We start from the raw sequence: 23,662 nt of genomic DNA on the forward strand, positions 1-23,662 counted from the left end.
GAGTGTATTCACTGTTGCAGTCCTGATTACACTCCCTCCAGCCCCCTATTTTTCCCTGGCTATACATCTACTTTCTCTCACTATGCTTAAAAGCCCTTTTGGTGTATTTGCTTTTGGTTGGAGGTATATTTTTTGTGTTTTTAATTTTATTTGTTCCCCATTTGGGGGGCACCTAACATCTGGGGCAAGAAAAACTAATGTAATGGCGTTGGCTGCATGTTTTATACCCCTGACGACCTGACGTCACGGAAGAAGGGACAGCAATCGATGCAGGATCCAAGACTTTGTTAATCAGGCCGACTGAGGGAAACCTGCCAGCAGATTACCCAAATGTAATGACTGCAACAGTGAATACACTCGAACATCTACATTTATGCTAAGTGTACACAACTGTACTTTCATTAGCCCCTGGAGCTTTTTTATTGTTGGTCTGAACTTCATTATCCACGAGTTGAACACTGTATATATTGCAGCCATGTATTAATTACACTATGGAGTTGTGTGCTATCCCACTCAACTCACATTCCTCTGTAGTTAAAATATCTTTATTTTTATTTTGAGCTGTCGCATTCACTAGTCTTCAATTTATATTATTAAAGTATTCCTGTCTGATGCACCGCCTACATCTGGTTCTGAACGGTCATGCCCCCTCTCTTCAGTAAGCTCCACATTTATCATAGTAACAGTAACATGCTGCTGCTGTTCATGATTTTTGGAAACATCACATTTATCTTCTCTAGGCCACTCAAAAATGTGCCTTCTTTTCTTTAAAAATCGTCATAGTCACGCCTAAGTTTCTTAGTTTTCAAGGCTTTAAGGTTGTCATCATATGAGACCAGCACTAACTGCAAGACCATAAATTTTAATAAAATAGAATCTAGAATATCCATTTGTTTCAATTCTAAAAAAGATTCAGCTTCTTTTTCTAGTGGCAGGAAATATTCAAGTAAAAGTCTAATGTAGCTGAAACTCGCATTCATGTTAATTTCCAGCCATTTAGCCAGAAGATCTGGATGTACATTCCCATAGGAAGGCATACACTTCACTCTCATGCCTCTGGGTATGAGGCCATGGTATAGGCACACTTCTAAATGGAAGCGTTGCCATTGCAGCCACTTAAGTTTAAATGTGACTGCTTATATAAGGAGAGGTACTTCTCATATAGGTCGTCCCTCTCTTCTTCAACATCCTGAACATTCATAAAATTAAGGTGCAATAGCGGATTACCTTACTTGTTGGTTAGCATTTCTCTAACAGCATAACCACCATTGTTACTCCCTTGTTTACCTTGCTTCTCCTTCTGCAGACAGTAACAAAGTTCCAGATTATCTTCGGCCATGACTGGTTTTCTGGTAACAACAAAACAAAACTAGTAACAAAAACCGGCAATACCAGTTCACTCTTAGGACAAAGTGATTAGATAAGAAAACAAACCAAAGAAGTGATATCACGGCTAGAATATAAATCAGATAAATTCAGGTGTAGACGCTGCAGCATATGCAGCTATATACTATCTGATGGATATTTTGAACATCGTGTGACAGCCAGACGTTATACAACTAGAGCCTTTGCTGACTGTCAGACTAAGAACATAATCTATGTGGGAAAGTGCACGGTATGTGCAAGTTTTTATGTGGATAAAACCAACTGCCCATTTAAAAACTCGAATTCGAGCACATTTGAGGGATATCAGAAACAAAGTAAACATAATTTCAAATCCTGGACATGACTTTAGATTTATGGCATTGCAATGGGTATACAGTAACCCAAGACGAGGAAATATTAAGGAATTTACTGAGCTTGAAGAGAGTAAATGGATAGCTGACTTAAGGGCTGATAAGCATCCAGGATTGAATGAGTTAATTCCCCTTAAGCCTATGTTAAGGAGGCATTGCCTGAGGACATGATTATGATTGGTTAATCCCCCCATTTAAGGCTGCACTCATTGATCGAAACCAGATCTGAAGAAGGCTTTATGCTGTAAGCACTCATCTCATTTTATTATTTCATCCTGTTTTTAAACTCTTGATATTAAATATTTATATTCCAGCCTTGATATCACTTCTTTGGTTTGCTTTCTTATCTAATCACTTTGTCCTAAGAGTGAGTTTACTGGTATTGCTAGTTTTTGTTGCTATTTTCATTTTATTGTTAGCAGAAAACCAGTCATGGCTGACTATAATCTGGAACTAAGTTACTGTCCGCAGAAGGAGAAACAAGGTAAACCAAGGAGTAACAATGGTTGTTATGCTGTTACAGAAATGCTAACCAACAACAAGGAAGGTAATCCGCTATCGCACCTTAATTTTATGAATGTTCTTGATGTTGAAAAAGAGAGGGATGGACCTGTATGAGAAGTACCTCTCCTTATATAAGCAAGTGGAAACAGCCACATTTAAACTTAAGCTGTTGCAATGGCAACACTTCCATTTAGAAGCATGCCTATACCATGGCTTCGTATAGAGAGGCATGACTGTGTGCCTTCCTATGGGATCTTCTGGCTAAATGGCAGGAAATTAACATGAATGCGAGTTTCAGCTACATTAGACTTTTACTTAACTATTTCCTGCCACTATTAAAAGAAATTTAATCTTTTTTAGACTTGAAACAAGCTGAACTGAAACAAACAGATATTCCAGATTCTATTTTATTAAAATTTACGGACTTGAAGTTAGCACTGGTCTCATATGATGAGAAGCTTAAGGCTTTATAAACTAAAAAACTTGGGCGTGACTATGATGATTTTCAAAGAAGGCATATTTTTGAGTGGCCTAGAGAAGATAAACGTGATGTTTCCAAAAATCATGAACAGCTTCAAGGTACTGTTACTACCATAAATGTGGCGCTTACTGAAGAGAGGGGGCATGACCGTTCAGAACCAGATGTAGGCGGTGCATCAGATAGGAATACATTTAATAATATAAATGGAAGACTAATGAATGCGAAATCACAAAATAAAAATAAAGATATTTTATCTATAGAGAAATGTGATCTGAGTGAGATAGCACACAACTCAGATAGTGTTATTAATACATGGCTGCAAAATATACATAGTTCAACAAATGTGGATAATGAAGATCAGACCAACAGTAAAAAAAGCTCCAGGGGCTAATGAATCATCCATAGAGACGAGTGATTGGCCAGGAGGTGCACGCCCTAAAGTCACATCAATCTCTGCTTTTTCAAATTTTTCCCATTTTTTGAAACAGAAAGGGCTGCACAGAAGGGAGCGCTTGATGAGCAGGGACAGGAAGAAAAGGAAGACATCAGTGTAACCCATATAGCTTCTAATCTGGTAGTGAACATATCCTCATATACATTAACTGATATGGAAGCTCAGTTACTTAATAAAGGACTCTCCTTTATACCTGCAACTGCACCCAGACATAATGAATTTGTCTTTGGCCTCAAGTACTTTGCTAGAGGCATTACTTTGAAGCAGATATTTTCTAACAATACTTTACTACAAGGCAATAATGGTAATCTGCCTTTGTTTAAGAAGCCCAGTTTGATGGGGCCGACTCCACATCCCTTACTAGATGCCTTTGTGAGGACCTGTGAGAAGGAAGTATTTGAGCTGTGAAGCAACAATAAATGTGGGGGCTTTTATAATCTGACTGAAGGTGAACAGAAAGCCCTACAAGGAACTGATGATGAATGATGCACTTGTGATCGAGCCAGCGGACAAGGGAGGGGCAACTTTTGTGATGGATAAGGCAATGGTATAGAATGAAAATGTTAGAATTACTTAGTGATACCACCACATACAGAAGTGTATACACAAGTGAACTATAGAAGATAATATTAAACAATCAGCATAGCTTATATGACCTTATGCTTATGCACCTCATTACTGAAGAACTATGTGTGTACCTCCTATTGGAGGAACCGGTTATCCAGTGATCGAAGGACTACCCAAAATGCATAAACAAGTGAATAACCCTCCGTTAAGACCTATAGTCTCTGCAGGTGGCTGGGCTACTGAACCCTCCATTTATGTGGAACACAGATTGAAGAGAGCCCTGAAAAAGTATGACACCATATTAAAAGATACTGAGGATTTTCTTGTGGGACTCTTGAATTTCTGTCAAACCAGTGGGCTACAAGGAATGGATTTATTGGTGACCATGGACATGTGGAGCCTCTTCACAGTCATACCAGACCAATATGGAATTGAATCAATTTGAAGGATATTAAGTAACAATGGTGAATATCGCAACAATGATATACAGCAGATAACTTCCCTACTGGAAATCATCCTAGAAAACAATGTCTTGATGCATGAAGATCAACATTATATACAGAAATGGGGAGTGGCGATGGGGACCTCCTGTGCCAATTCATATTCCAATCTTGTTATGGCATAATGGGAGATGGATTTCATATTTAAAGACACCAATCAATGGGTGAGACATTTACTATACTATAAGAAATTTCTTGATGACATTTTTTTTCCTTTGGGGCAGTGATATATTGCAACTCAATATGTTCATAGACTATCTAAGAAACACCACCGACTTTTTAGATTTTGATGTCCGAACATCCGAATTTAGGATTGATTTCCTAGATGTAACTATATTGAAGGACACTGATGGAAAGATAGAGACCTGTACCTACAAGAAGGAAAGCTGGAGGAACAATTCTTTGCATCGAACTAGTATGCATCCTAAGCATATTTTCACAGGTCATTAGGAACAAATTCCTATGGCAGTCCAGACTAAATACCAAAGATGAAGTCTACGATGCACTTGAATTAAAGAAAGAGTTGTCAGGAAGAGGCAATAAAGATGGTGAAATTAATATAATAGCTTGTCAAGCCTCACAGCTACATAGTACCAAGGGCAAACCATACTTCCATAGGGGACCCCAGAATGGGAGCAAACAAGAGATGAATCGTATCCCAATATGAGATGTACATTAACTTATAGCAGTAACACTGGCTTGATGTACCTCGATTTTGCTATAAGAACAAACCAAATAATTACTTTGTAAGGACTCATTCCCTAAGAAAAATATCCCTGTGGGTGTGGACGCTGCAGCATATGCAGCTATCTGATGGATATTTTGAAAATCCTGTGACAGGCTATGTTGATTGTCAGGCTAAGAACATAATCTGTGTGGGAGGTAAAACCAACTGCCCATTTAACAAAGTAACCACCAATGCCTTAAGTAAACATATAATTTCAAGTCCTGGACATGACTTTCAATTTATGGCATTGCAACAGGTATACAGTAACCCAAGAGGAGGAAATATTGAAGAATTTACTGAGCTTGAAGAAAGTAAATGGATAGCCGACTTAAGGGCTAATAAGCATCCAGGACTGAATGAGTTACTTCTCCTTAAGCCTATGTTAAGGAGGCATTGCCTGGGGAGATGATTATGGTTGGTTAATGTCCCCATTTAAGGCTGCACTCATTGATTGAAACCAGATCTGAAGAAGGCTTTATGCTGAAAGCTCTAATCTCATTTTATTGTTTTATCCTGCTTTTAACCTCTTGATATTAAATATTTATATTCCCGCTGTGATATCACTTCTTTGGTTTGTTTTCTTATCTAATCATTTGTCCTAAGAGTGATTTTACCGGTATTGCCGTTTTTTGTTACTATGTTTTTGAAAATGCTTTCAAGGTAAGGAAAGAAGGTATACAGATAGTACACTACAACTAGGAAAACTAGGAAAGCAATGAAAAGTGTCCTCTCAGTACATTATTGCTAATTGCAATAACTGTTATTCGCAGGCGCTTTTCCCCTGACAACCTTGACTATTCAAAAGTGCCAGCTAATCTTATCCATCCCCTCTTCATTCTGAAATTTCTCTTCTGTAGGTTCCCTTGGTGCTTTCAGGAACTCAGCCACTAGAAAATAGAGATAAAAAGGAAAACCGACCAGTGGGTTGGAGGTGAAGGGTAAGAGCTTATATTAAACTGTAATCCAGTACTCTAGCTGTAACCATGGTAAACATCTGATAGGTAATAGCGACAAGGTTGGATTATGTGCTGCATCACTGAATAATATTAAAGGTACAATTGATCGTCTCATTCAGATACACAACTAAGACAATGTAGTAGATAAACAAGTCTTTTCCTCTTTCTTTATTAAACAAGAAACATCTTTATTAAATTATTACTTATGACATGGGCAATCATACATTTAAATAAATGAAAACAAACCATATTTACATAGTTTTAGTTGCAAACATTATATATCACTTATAATCTACCCAGTCACTGTCATTCAAACATTACATAGCTCATTCAAATCCTGCCTTCTTTTAAACCTCATTCCTCATCTTCATGCATTGTTCCCACAATTTCCTTTTTTTCTGTGTAATTTGCTCCTATCCTTTTCTAAAGATCCCATTTCTAGTTTTATTTCTGTTACTATATTCACTACTTCTAATACAGTTTGTTTAGACTTTTATTTCCATTTCCTAGTAATTGCTTTTTTGGCAGCCACCGCAATTAAACTCAGCAAGGCCTTACTCTGTCTAGGCAATTCCGATTCTGTATCATAGCTCAAAAAAGTTATTTCCTTAGTCATACCAATTTGCTCAGCCAGTATTTCTGATAGAGTAGTCTGCAGGGAATTTTTTTAAGTCTGCCAACTCATTGCAGTCCCAGAAAATATGTTCCCAATTACTTTTCTTTTCCATCACACCTCCAACATTTGCTATCTACTTGAGAAAAACTTCTTTAGAGCCTATTTTGGATATAAAAATACCTATGTAAACACTCCCAAGCAAAGAGCCTAAATCTTCTAGACTTTGTTGCATATTTGGGAGACATCTATCTCCCCATTGTTTCTATGTGAATTGCTTATCTCTTCCCAATCCTTTCTAACCTTCTCTGACAGATTCTTATAGTTATCATGCAATATTGTATACGATGTACTAATTATTCCTTTTTTAACAGCAGCTTTTGTTCTAGATGCTACTGAAAACTCTACCAGTGCTGGTCTAAGTCTTTTTCTGCCCGTCTCCATCTGGCTTCTGCCCAGTTCTTTGTAGCATGAATTTCCATCATTTGGCTCCAAAAAACATTAGCCTCTAATGAAAAATATACTTTTAAAAAGGCAAGTTAGAGCAATCAAAATTTCATCTTGTTCTGTTAATGGAGTTGTATTACTGTAATAAACTTTCTCATTTAAATCTGGTCTCACCAGAATAATAATGCTTGTAAAATACCTGATCGTCTTTGTATATTAACTTCATACCAGGTCCTCACAGTAGAAAAACAATCTTTTTTTTTAGGTTTAGAATTCAAAAATCTGACATTTAGCTACTGGGGTCATTTCACTGTTACATTTGCCCCAGCACAGTTCTGTGATTGTTCTTTATTTAATTCTGCTTCGTCCAACCTTGCCAAAGTGGTAAACAAAATTTTTACTAGTAAAGTTACCTGCTTTTGCTTCTTTCAGGTATACCCATCAATCTTGTGTTCCTTCTCTGAGCCCAGTTTTCTAACTCTGTCAGTCTAACCTGTAGCCAATTCAATTTAACCTGCTGTTTGGCATCTTGTGTGCTTGCCAAGTGGATGTGTTTCTGTAACTCTCCAGTTGCATCTGAATTATCTTTCAGGGCTTTTCCATGTTCATCAGATGCTGTTCTGATGCGTTCATGAAATTGTCCAATTTACTGTCATTTGTGTTTAGTTTATCCTTAATTTTTAGAAGCAGTGGAAAATCTCCAACCCAGTGATTAGAATCTTTATGACCACATCTGAAGCAGTTGCCAGTTGTGAGATCTGCAAGTTTGTGAGTGACTTCCCAAGTTACTTTAAAAAAAAAAAAAAAAAAAAGACTAAAAACTTTCTTCACAGTCCTCATCTAACCCCACACGTGGTTATTAAATTAACAGGCAGGAAAGGCATTATAAAACTTACAGGGGATAGAAAATCTTTACTTTTTAGAGTCTGATATCAGAAAGCATTTATTCAGGCTGCTAGTACCAGTATGCTATTGCAGTGAGTCCAGAAATGTGATATGGATTATTTCCATTTATTGCACAATATCATACCTTTTTAAGCCTAGCCGTGCATCCCAAATATCTGACAAGTTCTGATACCCTTGTTAAATGTAAGCAAGGTTTGGGAGATGAACCATTTACAGGTTACCTGTGTCCATTGGAGACATAGGTACCAAACCAGGGATGAATTTCCAGTTTCCCATCCAATTGTCCAAGTTGCACTTGAATTGGATTAGGGAGGAACTCTGCTTCACATGGATGGAGAGCCTGTTCCTTAGACACTGTAGTCTCTGGGATACATACCTGTCTCTCCAGCAGGACCTATTTATATCACACGCAAGGTTTAAGTCTTTAGAATGGACAATTGTTGTGCTGTTTGTTTTGTGGATATGCAGGAGGTCCATCAGAGAGGGGGTCTGACAGTGCCCTGTAGACCAGGCATAGATCTCCATTCAGAAGCCTGTAGGATACAGAATACCTGGATAAGACCTTGAGGCAGTCTGCAAAGGACATTTGACTTGCAGCATGTATTCTTTTAGTGAGGAACCTCTGTGGATGTTCCAATTGTTGTATATGCCTGGTTAGGTACATACTAAAGGGGGCATTGTACTCAATGATAAGTCTGATGAGTGCCGAATACAGTGCAGCAATGACTTCCTTGAACTTGGATGCCATACCTTTGTTTTACAAGTTGTGCAGTATAGAACGATTTCCTCATTACTATAGATACATGATGGTCAAAGGCTGGATTACTATCTGTGTGTGTCTCTAAGTCTCTGACTACTGGGTCAACTCCAAAGAGTGTGCTGTCAATATGATGGTTACCAGGGATGGATGGCTTCCCAAAGGATACTATTATGTATTTCTTAGCATTTAGTTTTAGTCCATGACTCTGACACCAGTTGTTTGTCTATGTCAGCCCCTTCTGGAGAACATTTGTATCAGTGTGAGATTCAATGTCAACTCCTAATTTGCAATCATCTGCAAATTTAGTCAGCCAGAGACCACTGACATTGGTCTTGACTTCTGAGAAGTAAATGCCAAAAAGGAGCGATCCAAGGACTGATCCTGTGACTGGCCTTTTTGTAGAGGTGGACTCCCCAATTCTAACTTCTTGGGTCCTGTCTGTGAGCCAGTTGACTATCCACCATGTGACATACGGGTTTGTACCTAACCTCCCGAGTTTGTCAACAATGCCCGAGTGGGGTATTGTGTCAAATGCCTTGACTAGGTCAAGGTAGGCAGTGTGAACAATTTTGCCCTCATCCATTGTTTTGGTGACCTTCTCAAAGAACTCCACCAGGTTAAGTAGGCATGATCTGCCCTTAACAAAACCAAAGTGGGTTGGGTCCAGTGTCTCTGTTGATCATCTCCATGATAATTTTTCCCATGGCTTTACATACAAGACTAGTGAGACTTATGGATCTGTTGGTGGCCCATCTTTGTGTAGAGAGATGACCGTTGTATTTCTCCATTCATGAGGCATGAAACTGTTTGGAGGTTACAGTTAAATAGTAATTCTAAAGGCCCTGACAGATCGTGTTTCATGCTATTTAGAAGGCATCCTGGGATATTGTCTGGGCCCATTGATGCAGTGTTTTTGGTCTGAGGAGCATTAAGGACCTCTTCCATAGTGATAGTAGGGGGAGTTGTAGTTGATATTTCCTGAGGAAAGGTTGAGGAGGAGAGAGGTTTCAGGAGAAAACCTCTCAGCAGGCAAGTGGTTTTGTGAACTAAAAACATCTGGAAGCAAGGTGATTAATTAAACTCCTGATGCTCTGTACTGAATAAGTTAAAAGGATACAAGTCCTTCCTCAGAGGTATTTTTGTCATCATGTTCCTAGTTAAGAGTCCTGTACTGTGCTGGAACTTGAACTTTAGGTTGGAGAAGCTGACATTATTTGTCTCAGAAGACAACTTTTCTGGTGGCAAATAACCTTCACTAGAATTTCAGAAATTTAGCAATTAATTCTCCCTACTTGATCTTTCTGAAGCACAAGACTGATCATGCAGACAAACCCTACTTTTATGCCCAAGTTAGCCATGGAACTGAATGTTAACCAGGCCATTAACCTCCCTTTCTTGTTCCTGTACTCATTGTTCTTGTTCTAATTTGGGAAAGTATGTTCTGGATTCTCTAGAAGTATGTAAACAGGTGAGATTTTACCTTAATAGGACAAAGGCAGCATAAAAGCCCAATTATAAGGACTGTAACGTCATTCTATCCACTGGTCTTACTAAGTGTATTCATTTTTTGAGAAATATGACAAATGTATGACATATCTTCCCACCCACCGTACACTTAAGAACAATAACTACTTTTCAGGCATTTTTCTCTGATGCATCTTTGGATGAAATCTGTGTGGCTGCAACATGAGTTTCTCCACATATCTTCACAAGATGCTATATGTGATCTGAAGGTCATGGTCCTTCTTTGAGGACACCACACTAAATGAAATACTTGGAAGCTCTGAAGAGGATGGACTGGATCATTCTAGATAAGAAATTTAAGTACTTACCTTAACAAGTGGCTTAGGTGATCTGTGTCCATCCTTGTCAGTGCAGCCACCAGTCTTCCCCCATCCTTGTAGGTGAGGCCTAGAAGAGGCATTTTCAGGTCAGCTCCATTTTTTGTTAGTGGCATTAATTAGTGCTTCTATCAAAAAGCAGCAGCCTTTCTATTCTAGAGAGAAAAAGAAATGTAGTGCATTATGGGTAAGGGGAGAAGCTTGTACCTGGAAAAGTCTTTAGGTACTAAGATGATTTGGGCCGGCAGTCAAGTCTTACAGGTTTGAAGAAGATGGATTTGGTTCATTTAGCTCTATTGGTTATGTTAAGTGTAAAACTTTCATGTTTGATTGCCTGTCACATCGTTCTGAAACAGTTTTTTATTTCTTTTTATAATTTCTTGTTTCAAAAACAGCCCTCTGCAAATCTGTCAGGTGCATCCTTTCTTCCCCACTGTCCAACACACAAGTAATCAATGACCGCCTTTCAGAATAATGCCATAAAAAGCACAGATTTGATGGAGACTGTCTTGCCAATGAAATGTGACCTCCTCAAACACTCAGAATGAAATCTTTACCTTTTCTGAGCTGGCTTATGTAGCATCTGCTATTAATTTTTTTTTTATAAAAATGGAATGATCATTGTTGTGGGCAAAAGCACACCTGACCAGTATAATTGATCATATCAGAATGAGGAGAATTTGAGAATAGTACCGATGGCTACATTTCAGTAATTGATGTTAGTGCTTAGGATACATAGTAACACACCATGGATTAGCTAACCATGACATGTTATTATGTTTCAGTGGGAGAAAGGACACTGCATGCAGAATGACATGACAAGTCACTTTCAGGTTGATTTTTCATTGATTTGTTTTGTTTTTATGGTAATTATTTAATTAATAGGTTAACTGTGCTAAAAGTGTTATTTTTTAATTTTAAAATTGTCATGATTTTAAAATAAAAAAGGCTACCACAACATTGTTATCTCAGCACCCGCATTTTCATACTTTGTAGGTGCCTAGATGACTTGCCACCCATTGTAAAGGGGTTTATTGCTTCTTTATTTTTGATTAAGAATGTAGTTAATAGAAAATAAGTAGCATGAACAGGCAAGGATGGTTATTTATCTAGTAGTATTTCTGTAAAATAAACCATGTAAAATACACCATGAAACTTTGTTTTCAATGCAATTTAATTGAGCGCTCTGCATACTTACTTAAAGCACTAGGTGAGCATTTTTCAAATTGTATGTATAATCTTTAATGAGAATGATAATTTATGTGCATGAGGCAGTTTTATTTAGAAAGCTGTCCTGAGCCAACACTGGTAATGTTACTGGAGACAAAATGAATACAACAGCATTAACATTTTAGTGTTGTATTTCTTCAGTTACAGAAGCTGACCTGTTACTGTCTGGTATGAAGACCCTGGAACATGTAGCAGTTACGGTAACTATAACCCACCCACGCCGTGGCTATCTGGAAATTATGTTGTACTGTCCTAGTAACATGTCATCTCTGATTGGGCCTACACGCAGCATAGACTCGTATGTACTTTCTTATATCATGATTACTTTTAATTATGTTTTATTTCTGTTGTATACATCACTTTATATATCCACATAAAAAATGTTCTGCAAATATTTTTTACTAGAAGCATGAGAGATTCTGATTAGAAAGAAGGCAATCTACAGAATGAAATGCAAAATAGTAAAATGGGTGAAACAATAGCATTGTAGCATTTCATATTTAAAGTGAAGCAAGCAGACTTTCCAAGTATTGTAACTGAAAAGGTGAGATTCCAGCAGAAGTGTCTGGAGAGTAGCACACAATGTTTGTGGTAATACTTTGAAATATGATGCAGAATCCCCTGATTGACTCAAACTGCTATTCTTTACAGACCTCTTATTTCTCATTGTCGAACTGTTAAAATCTGCTTATTCTTGAGTGACTACCTAAAAGCAGATTTGCTTTGAAGCTCAGTAGAAAGATGAAGTTTTAGGTCCATCACACTTATGTCCACAGCAGCTACACTTCATTCATGTATTGTTGGAGCAACAGTAATAAATACACCTTCCTTCTTTGTAAATGTCTATCATGTGCATTGAAAAAATAAGCTAACGTCCATTCTGTAGATATGAGATGTATATTTGCTGATGGAAGGGCACCATATTAGCACAGTATCAAGCAGTAATTAGAAGTAAAATGCAGGCAGTTGTGTAGTGTTGCATCACATCACAAAGTGTCACAGGAGAAACATCATATGTTGTAGTTAACATTTCAGTATCTTGGAGCTTTCCTTTTGTTTTTGGTTTTGTGGAACTTGGAGAAAAGGGAATTTTTTTTTCTTTTTGTGTTATACTTTTTCTACTTTCCCTGAGTTTGTATGGTCTCTAAGTAGGTATATAGAGATTTGGGGGGGGGGGGGGTCATGGAAGTTTACTCCCGTATTGGGGTGTGCAGGGGAGTAACTCTTCTGCAAAAGAAATACTTCAGGGGCATTGTGCAATGCATTTTATTTAGGTAGCTTGGAGTCTGATTTTCTCTAGCTTTTGATATTTTTGTGGTGACTGATCTCAAGTTGATTGAACAAATGTGATTCATCCTAATTAATCCTCTTCAGTCTTGAAGACCATTCCTAAATGCCTTTTTGTTGAATATTTTAGAGGCTTGAGAGTTGTGCCACTTTATTTTATGTAATGGTTGGTGAACTGTGCCACATCAGTCCTCTTTCAATAGTGACCGAGTTTCAAGAAAGATACATACATTTAATATTACCAGGACAACGAAGTACAAGGACAGGGCTTGAGTTCTCAACTTGTAAACAGTTTGCACAGGTTTATGTGATATAGTTTTGTACAGCCTATTACAGGGATATAAAACCGCTGAAGTAACCCGAGGGCTGCTTAAGGTTCACTGCACTCCGCTAAACGCTGACAACCAAGAAATAAAAAGAAGGAAAACAAAATGGAGACAACAATTTTAAGTTCTATGATTTACCAGCCCTCAGACACCTAAATAATGTGACATAATGGTGGCACCCAGGTATTGCATAAAAGCTGTATAATTATACAGCAGGCAACCAAACAATACTATGAGGTGAACAGTCCCACCTAATAAATTTCCTCATGTTTTTCAGTTCCACAGTATTAAGACTCCAGTTGCACAGAAAAATCATTTTAAATGATGCTTACCCAACTGACTTGTTATGACAAGTGCCTTGATAGGTTTTCTGGTCTGATATTTTACAAGGTGGGCAGGACTAAGAGTATGGACTGGATTTCTCATCAGGTTTTAGCACCAAAAATCAGTGGGATGTTCAACTCAGTGCCAGGTTCTTATCTGCTTTCTACACAGAAATACTAATTTTGAGATTTCCACCACCCCTCAATGACATACTGACGCTAAGTTATAGCTTTAAAACTAAGTCTGTATCCTAAAATTCTGTTGAGTACATTTTCTTGTTTCATTCAAAGTTCACTAAAATTGCAGCATACCTCAGTTACAGAGTTCTTTTCTGTTTCAAAACTTTAGAGTTTGTCTGAAAATGGCATTATTGGTGGAGTACAGGCATTTGGAGTTTTAAAAACGTAATTGTAGTTTTAGTACTCTGAGGTTGATTAACAAAATAAATGTCATTTACATGAGGACAATCCTTTAACAATGTCTGTATTGATCCAGCTCAGTCCATAACTCTTTAGGCCACCAGTATCCTAACTCTCTGATGTCAGTAACCACACATAACTGCAGTGCATACTCTGATTGGTGGATCACTGAGGTATTGTTACACAGAGACTGTGCATGTGTTGATTAAGTTGAAAAACAACAATAAATAATATATGGTCCCTTCTGATGGCTTAAGAAGTGCAGATAACAACTTACAACTGCATCCCTACAACGGTATTTCACTTTGGCTTGTTGCTAAAGTAAAACACATTGTCATTAACTATGCTGTAGTTTAAAAAAAAAGGCAACACAAAGCACTCATTGTCTTAGTTTTAACTCTAAATACATGTTGTCACTAACTCTCCTGATGCTTGCCCCCCTCCGTTAACGCCAGTTAGTAAAACCCGTAATATTGGTTATATGGCTGTGTAAGGTGGGTTAAATCTAGAATGTGCTTGATTTTTTTAAACATACAGAAATAAAGAAAACAGTCTTTAAGGGACGTTTTACATTTTAACATTGCATGCAAATTAAGTACCACAGTAAAAAGGCTAAAACACTTTTGCTGTTGGTAAGTTTTGAGCTCCAGGAAACGTCTGTCTTTTGTCATTGGCTGTAGTCAAGCCAATGACAGAGAGAGAGCGAGAAGGAAGCTGCTACAGGCCGTCTGGATCAAAGAGTCGAGTATTTATCAGTGTAGACTGGATTGCAAGCTGGACTTTATTTTTTTGGAATATTTTTTAGTATAAAAAAATGCTTTGCAGGCCAAATTGAGCATTTATAGGCAAAGCTGTGTGGGTTGGATTAAAAGGGTTCATGGGCCATATTTGGCCCATAAGCCAAGAGCCTAAGACCCATGCTGTTTTATACAAAAACAAAGGGCAGCTACAGGACATGTGCCTTTGCTGGTATGTCATAAATGAACATGACTTTTGCTTTATTTTATATGAGATGCAAGTTAATTTGAGAGTTGCTTCCTTTCAAGTTTATTTATTTATTTTTTGCTAGCTGGGTTAGTCCCACTAGGTCAGTAGCCTCTTTTTTAGGGGAGTACTGAGGTGTTGCTTATACTGACAAGGTTTTGGATTTGCGGTAGGATATTTTCTCTCACAGTTTCAGTAAAGTACTGTGAGGGCTGAAAACAGTCAGAGAAAGGTTTCTGGTATAGTGCAAATTTTATTTTGTGTAGCGGGTGTTTGTAGCTTTTTTAAGCATTTTAGTGCTTCTTTTCCGGTGGTTTAGTTGCTAATGTTAGTGATTAAATGTGGTAGCAAGTTCCGTCATTTAGGGGCAGATAGTCCTAACAAGGAGAAATAGAGATATGTTAAATGATGCCTGAGAAATTACTAAACCATGCAAGTATGTGCAGTGTCAAACTTTCTGTTATGGGGTTGGCAGTGTTTGAAGAAGAGCAGTTGAGCATTGGAGTAGCTAGTATGCAATAAGCTGGAAGTTGATTGAAAGAGTGGGGATCTTTTTAGAAGGGAAAGACATAAACAAGCAGACTGTTTTTAGGCCTATTTTGAACTTTATTGTGTGCATTTTCATGGAATTTGTGTGATTGGTCGTGTGTCCTTTTAGCACAGGGCATTAAGATTGATAAATGGGCAGCACAGTGGTACAGAAGTTAGCATTGTGTCCTCGTAGCAATTCTTTCTTCAGTTTGGCTCTCAGCTGGCTTGCTTTCTGTTTGGACTGCGTGTGTCCTTCCTGTATCCTTGTGGATTTTCTTCAGGTGCACCACGTTTGTACCATATGCCAATGGAATGCAATAAGTGAATCAGCAGTCTTCTGAATTGCTCAAAGGTATACTACAGTACTGATACAAAGCACAGGCAATATGGTGTTTATAACTTGTCAAGTTCTGTATTTTGTTACACTAAAATAAATATCTGTTGCATTTTTAAAGCTCAGAATGTTGTAACTTCTTTTAATATGGGAAGCCAAGGAATTCCCAACCTTTGCCAACATTTTAGAGAACCGGTAAGTCATTTTCTTATACTTTCCAAAAGTTACTAATAGTTTTATCTGATTTGCAGTATGTATGTACAGTGTGAGAATAAGTATGTGTACATTTTGCAATGGGTTGGTAATCCATTCATACAAGCTTCTCTGCCTTGTACTGTCTGCATGCCTGTGTAGGTTTTACCTCCCCCACAAACTTGCATTGGGTTAAATGAGTAATGAATGAATGAATTTTGATAAATGCATAATAATGAGATTTTATCCATGATGAAGAAAACAGCGAGTGAGTGTTGCTGGCTTAGCTCCATGAAACATAGAATAAACTCTGTGGTGGGTGAAATTTAAGTTCATGCTTTCAGCTGTCCAGTATTTTCATGGAGTACATTTTTTTTCAAAGTTCACTTGCTAGCTTGCTCTTCTTAGAGCAAAAACTGTCATCTCTTGAGATTACTGTACCCTTCCCCAGTGTTGTATGACCATGAAGCTGGTATATGTAAGTTTAAGGTGAGGTTACATAGAATGCTGTTTCAGTTATTAAAGCACATTATTTTTTTAGGGTTGAGTTGTCAGAATTGCTGCAGTTATTTATTTTTTATATAGAGGCTCTCATTTTACTTGGTGGAAGTATTTGGTTATTTCACAGTCAACCGACCTTTTTTATGTTTGAAATACTTTTTTCCCCAGATTAACTTCAGCCAAGGTTAAGAACACAAACAAAAAAAACAAAAGGAAGCTGCAGGCTAACATTCATAGATTCATAGATTAGTACTAGGCTAACTGCCTTTGTGGGCCATTTTAAGCCTAGCCAATTACCCCATTTGAGAATCAAACCCTGCACCTTTGGTTTATAAGGCAAACACCTTAACCATTATGCCAAACTCCCATCCCACACAGTCTGTAGAGTTGGAAAACAGAAATAAAAGTGAAGGCACACTATGAGGATATGTCTGCTTTGTGTAAAGTATGAGTAACACTATCAAAAGAATATTTTCCCCTCCACAATAATATACATGTTCCACCCAGATTCCTTTGGAACAATGTGTTACAAAGCACTGTGCCTAATTTACCAAGTAACTTAATCCAGACACTCGCTAATACCTGAGACAAGCTTAACATTTTGGCAGATTAGGAAGCAGTTGACAGAGACCATTCCTCATTTCCTTATCCAGCTGCTGAGTGAGCTGTAATGAACATTTTTTTTTATTTCTGGGGGGCACACCTGCTTGTACATGTGCTATTATTTTTGGCTTGTCTTGGAGGTTAAGCAAATATTTATAATAGTTATCAGCTTATCTGCTTTTCTGTAATAACTTTGTCTTTTTGCTGATGATCAAAGGAACACTTAGCCATATGTGGTTGATTGTACAAGAGTCAAATTAAACAAGTGTCAGCCTTTTCTTTCATTACCGTCTCTTTAAACGACATCAGCTGCTGTGTAGTTTTCCTTGAGAAGTACAGGCAAAAGTGCAGTGAATCTGTAATGTGTTGTACCAGTGTAAGTTCAGTCTTATTTATGACTCGGGTCAATATTTCTAGGTGTTGAGATTCAATAGTAGTAGCTAATAAATGCATGCACAAACTTTTGATTTCTGTTAAGGGACACTACGTTTAGTCACAGTCATTTTGCTCTAGGCAGCCACTGGAGATTTAATAAAATGGTAGGCTCCAAACTTGGTGAGAACTGTTATCTTAAACTTGCCTTACCTACTTACTACTTTTAATATATTAATTTATTTATTTTACAATGCCTGCTTTATCCTTTTCAGAGGTGTGGAACAGCCAAAATCTTTCTTGGCACTACAGCTGTAAGTCAGAGAAGGTCATCTTTGATGAACATATATGACACATGCACACACACACACACACACACACACATATCTGTATGCAGGTTAAAGGGCATGTATATTTAACCTACAGCATGTTGTATTGATGTGGGAAGTAACCAAAGTAACCACTCAAAACCAACACAGAAGGACTTGTAGATTCCACATAGAAGTCACCCATCCAAGAAATGAAATTAAGAACAAAGAGCTCTGAGCAGAGCTGACCATTGCAGCACTCTGCCACCCTCTTAATACATTTTCAAATTCAGAACTGAAAAAGTATAGGAGGTGGTACATTTCTGATTTCATGGACTAACTACAAAAAGCCATTGAAAGAAAAATATGTAGAATTATTTTTAGCTTACAGCAGGGGTATTCATTAATACTTATTTAATACCTTTTTAATAGTATAATCGTATGCAAATCCTGCATGAGCTCACCTTTAAGGACCATATACATACAGGTACTTCAAGCAATTTAAGAACTGCTGCATGCTTTTCAACAGCACAATATTGATTACCTATACTCTTAACATACATATATATGAGAGAGTTAAATCTTTCAAGAGAAACTTTAGCAGCTAACACAGTAGCTGACCATATAGACATGTCTGTGAGAACATGTGATGAATTTCTTAAAAATTCTGATGAAGTCTCAAAAATAATAACCTCATACATCCAGACTATTGTATCACTGCCCTAACTTGAACACGCTTATACCATATTATGTTATTATGCAAAGTTAAAACTTCAGAAAACCTGGGGGGGGGGAGTTCTAATATGTCTAGCCTTGTGTATCTACCCAGTATTAACACAGTACAGACATAAAAATGTTGTGGTCATCTGTTTTTCTGTAATTCATAAAGCTGACATTCACTTCATAGATCTTTTTTAAAGAGCAAATCACTATTACCTATTTATCCGGAGCAAAGTTTAGGGATATATCCTGCTGACAAAATAAAATTTTTGATAGCTGTAACATGATCATAGTTCTTATGGGTTCCACTAGCTGGAGAAGGTCTGCTGCTACAGATATGCAGAAAGTTATGTGAGACTTTTCCAGCATTCTTGTGTGCAGTGACAGTATCCACATATTTAGTAAGATTTGCCTTCATGTCAAGTGTGTCAAAATTCCTAACCAAAATCATGACCTTTAGCACTAGATTCAGTACATATCATAAGATATTTGATCAGTCTGACTACTTTGCAAAGCATAAACTCTACCTTTTCCGCCAGTAAATGCTGGTACTGAATGCAAAACTTTCTTTTCTTGGGTTAAAATACAGTACCAGAAATTATAACCACTAGTTCTCAGGTGATGGTAACTTTCCTAAATGTGAAATGCAAACAAAAAAGTTGGCAATGTTGAGGCCTTCTTTTGCATGAGAACCGTTTCTCTCTGTACTGTAATATAATGAAAACTTGTTTTAAAGTTACTAGATGTCTACCTCAAATTCCAGGTTTCACCTGCTTTCATTTTTAGGATGCACACAACAGATTATGGTGTTTCCATGTTTGTCAAGACTAAAATGATAGGCTTATAACCTCTACCCTTTTAATTTATGCAGTGGACATCACTGTGGAGCAAACTTGCTTCTCTCAGAAAGTGATTCAGACAGTTTACATAATAGCTATATATTTTAGCAGATTGTTTTTAATCATCTCCAATAATGTCTTTAGTTAATGCCTACAGAAATTAGATGCAAGTATACAAGAGATCTAAAAATATAAACTTGTTTGGCGAGTCGTTAAAGTCAGTGTTTGGTGAACCAGTGTTGGCTGTTGACCCAGGTTACAGCTCGATTACAAGTTGCAACCAAAGGTGTACACCAAAAGTGCTAAAAACAAAGACAATGTCCACTAGGGCAAACAGCAATATCTAAAAAATAATTTATTAAAGCAGTACCCAAGTGCTTTCATTCTGACAGATGCAGAAATTCTTCAGAGTAAACAGGTTACCTGATGCACCACATAGTTAAAAATGCATGACCCAATCACAGTAGAACTACTTCTGCTTCTTTCGGCTGCTCCCATTAGGGGTCGCCACAGCGGATCAACTGTTGCCATTTCTTCCTGTCCTCTGCATCTTGCTCTGTCACACCAACCACCTGCATGTCCTCTCTCACCACATCCATAAACCTTATCTTAGGCCTTCCCCTTTTCCTGTTACCTGGCAGTTTCATCCTTAGCATCTTTTTCCCAATATACTCTGCATCCCTCCTCAGCACATGTCCAAACCAACGTAATCTTGCCCTTCTGGTTTTGTCTCCAAACCTTTCAACCTGGCTGACCCTCTAATATACTTATTCCTAATCCTGTCCATCCTTGTCACACCCAGTGCAAATCTTAACATCTTCAACTCTGCCACATCAATCTCTGACTCCTGCCTTTTTGTCAGTGCCACTGTCTCCAACCCATATAACATAGCTGGTCTCACTACCCTCTTGTAGACCTTCTCTTTCACTCTTACTGGTATTCGTCTGTCACAAATCGCTCCTGACACTCTTCTCCACCCACTCCATCCTACCTGTACTATTTTCTTCACCTCTCTTCCACACTCACCATTACTCTGAACTGTTGATCCCAAATATTTAAACTCACCCACCTTCGCCACCTCTACTCCCTGCATCTTCATCATTCTTATATCCTCCCTCTCATTCACACACATATATTCTGTCTTAGTCCTGCTGACCTTCATTCCTCTTTTCTCTAGAGCATATCTCCACCTCTCCACCTCTCCAGGGTCTCCTCCACCTGTTCCCTACTCTCACTACAGATCACAATGTCATCTGCAAACGTCATAGTCCACGGGGACTCCTTATCTCGTCTGTCAACCTGTCCATCACCATTGCAAATAAGAAAGGGTTCAGAGCGCAGACCTCACCGCTGTCACACTACCCTTGTACATATCCTGTACCACTATTACATAATTGTGTAACACTCCCGACTTCCTCATACAGTACTACAACTCCTCTCTAGGCACCCTGTCATATGCTTTCTCCAAGTCCACAAAGACACAATGCAACTCCTTCTGACCTTCTCTGTACTTCTCCATCAACACTCTCAGAGCAAACATCACATCTGTAGTGCTCTTTCCTGGCATGAAACCATACTGCTGATCACTAATCATCACCTCCCTTCTTAACCTAGTTCCACTACTCTAACCCAATCACAGTAGAACAAGTAAATTAATTCAGTTAATTAATTACAAGTTTGGCTCGGGCTTATTGTCTGGCAAATTTATGATCTAATAACTAAGTAATCAGGCAGGATAACAGGTGGACAAAAATCCACAGACCACAAAAAGAAAATAGCAGATGTCCACCCAAGGCAGCTAACCAAACCCAGAAAGGAAGAGAATTACAGCAAAGTAAAACAGATCCACGGTGGATTTGTAAATTTTACTTTGCTGTACTTGTCTTCCTTCTGGAGTTGGTAGCTGCCTTGGGTGGACATCTGTTACTTCTTTAAAAATTTATGATCTAGAAAAGAGCCAAACTGCAGTACATTTTCACTGGTTTGTTTTCTGTTAAATTTGTGATTTGGGTGGGACCTGCAGGCTCTGAGTGCCCTCTGTGCTAGCTCTGTTTGTGTTAGTCGCACTGTATTTGGCAGAAACTTCAGTGAAGGTGGTACCAGAAAGCTAGTGGAAAGAGAAAATTACTAATATGTAAGTGGCCAGGAGATGGTATCCTTTAGATGAGTGAGAGATGGAGAGATCGATGTTTGAGAGAAAAAGATGTAATGTTTTAAATGTCTTGAAAAGATGTGTGGTTTTCTTTCAGTTCTGACTGAAGATGAGAAGGGAGTTAATTGGAGTGTCTCATGGGGGATTAGTTCATCGTAAGTCAGACTGAAAGCTGTTTTACTGATAGAGCACCATTAATTTAGAGATTCTCTAGAGCCCGGATCAGGGTTAAATGAGGCCCTGAGTGGGGTAAACTACCCGTGGGCCCTTCCAGCCATTCCACTATCCTAGTTATTTGTTTCTGTCTTCCCAGTTACCATAAAGAGCTATTCAAACCCGTCAATGTGCTTAGTATTGTCTTCTTTTATTCACAGTGATCACAGAGACTTTGATTTTATTTAAAACTTTTATTTGAAATTTTCATTAAAAACGTTAACAATCATCTGAACAAAACAAAAAAGTTCTTACATTAAAAATAGATTCAGCATGAGCAATGGTAAATTTCTCTTCCGTTGAAACTTTAATTTATCCTAAGTGCATCTGGCAAGCCATTATACTACAAGAGACTTGCTGGGATTCATAGTCAAATATAGTGAGGAAGTAATTAGTGGTTATGTGAAGGGTGCAGGAATTCAAAAAGTGTGTAATGCATTTGCTAAAAGACTTGAACAGCCACTGGACTAAAATGTCCCTTTTCAAGAGCAGCTCGGGAGCACTGTTTAGTGAGGTAATTTTGTCAGAGTCGCACAGTAGACAAAGGCCGAAGGGATTGAACTTTGCCCTTCAAGAAGCAGCTCATTGATAACTCATAGCCTTACTTGTCTGCACCAAGTGCCAGACAAACTGTATTGTAGCTCAACACAGTGCATTTCACACCCATGTGCCTGCAAAAAAAAAAGTTAAATAAAAATGTATTAGAGTTAAAATAGTAGCATTAAACACACAGACTTCATGTTGTCCATTTAATTCACAACCAAATAATAATTCAACACCTAGCAAAGGAATAAAACCAAGGACTGAACCTAAAGAACATGGCTCATATGATAATGCTCCTGTTTAATACAGTAAGCTCCTCCTTTTTACCATAAGTATTCTGGGATGTAGGAACCGTGTATGTATATTGACACACACACGTACTTGTACATAATTAAGACAATAATTTACAACCTCTTGTTTGACTGTGTACAAATAAATGCATAAATAGTGACTTGGAAGTGTATTTCAGCTCACAGCTATGTGAACTGTACAATGCAACCCACTGAAGACCCAATGCCCTTCCAGTCTCTAAGCAAAGATCCAAAATCAGGAGCAGATTTTAAATATTGTTCTTATAAACTTAGGAAATTGCAAATATAACAGGTTTTCTGTTAGCAAGCATTTTCTGAAGGATATAAAGTCTGAAATATTAAAATCTTAGGGTTCAACCAAACACCCTAATAATGGGCAATTTCAACTACCCCAACATTAACTGGGAAAACTACTAGTATACCAACTCCTTCACTCAACGCTTTCTGGAATTCATAAATTCCAAAGCCCTGGATCAACTTATCCACACCTCCACCAGGGGCAACAATATCCTAGACCTAGTCATTACCAACATGAGTGACCGGTGTTCCACACCTGAAATCAACTCCTCGTTGGTCAGATCCGGCCATAAAGCTAATCACCCTAGATATCCACATCCTGCCAGGAAACTACGGTAAAGCATTTCTCCAAAGCCAACTTCATGCTTCTTAAGACAGAAGTGGCGAACTTCATGACACCCATGCAGATAGACAATACAGTTACGACTGCTGAATCCTACACAAATGCATTCAATAAGCACTTACATGAGTGCATGGATCGTGCTATCCCAAACAGAACCAAGATGCTATCATTCAAAAAAAGGAAGCCAATCTGGTGGTCCCCTGCCATAAACAAGCTGTACAACAGAAGGAAGAAACTGTTGAAAAAGAGAGTAAAATTCCATGAGTGGAGGAGCTGCCTGGTCAGCCTCAGTAAGAAGCTGAGATCCCTTATAAGATCCTACAAAGCTAGCTATGAAAACA

General features: G+C 38.0%; 1 protein-coding gene across 1 annotated transcript in view; it reads left to right on the top strand.

The window, feature by feature from the left end:
* The window catches only part of PCSK7 (proprotein convertase subtilisin/kexin type 7), a 1,762,277-nt gene that overhangs the window by 1,644,514 nt on the left and 94,101 nt on the right, over positions 1-23,662 (top strand). The window contains exon 12 of the mRNA XM_044080959.1: positions 11,864-12,020. Coding sequence (XP_043936894.1) covers positions 11,864-12,020 — 157 coding nt within the window. The remainder of the gene's footprint in view (positions 1-11,863; positions 12,021-23,662) is intronic.

Source organism: Protopterus annectens, chromosome 8.part0 (genome assembly GCF_019279795.1).
Source record: "Protopterus annectens isolate FY-2018-M chromosome 8.part0, PAN1.0, whole genome shotgun sequence".
NCBI lineage: Eukaryota > Metazoa > Chordata > Ceratodontiformes > Protopteridae > Protopterus > Protopterus annectens.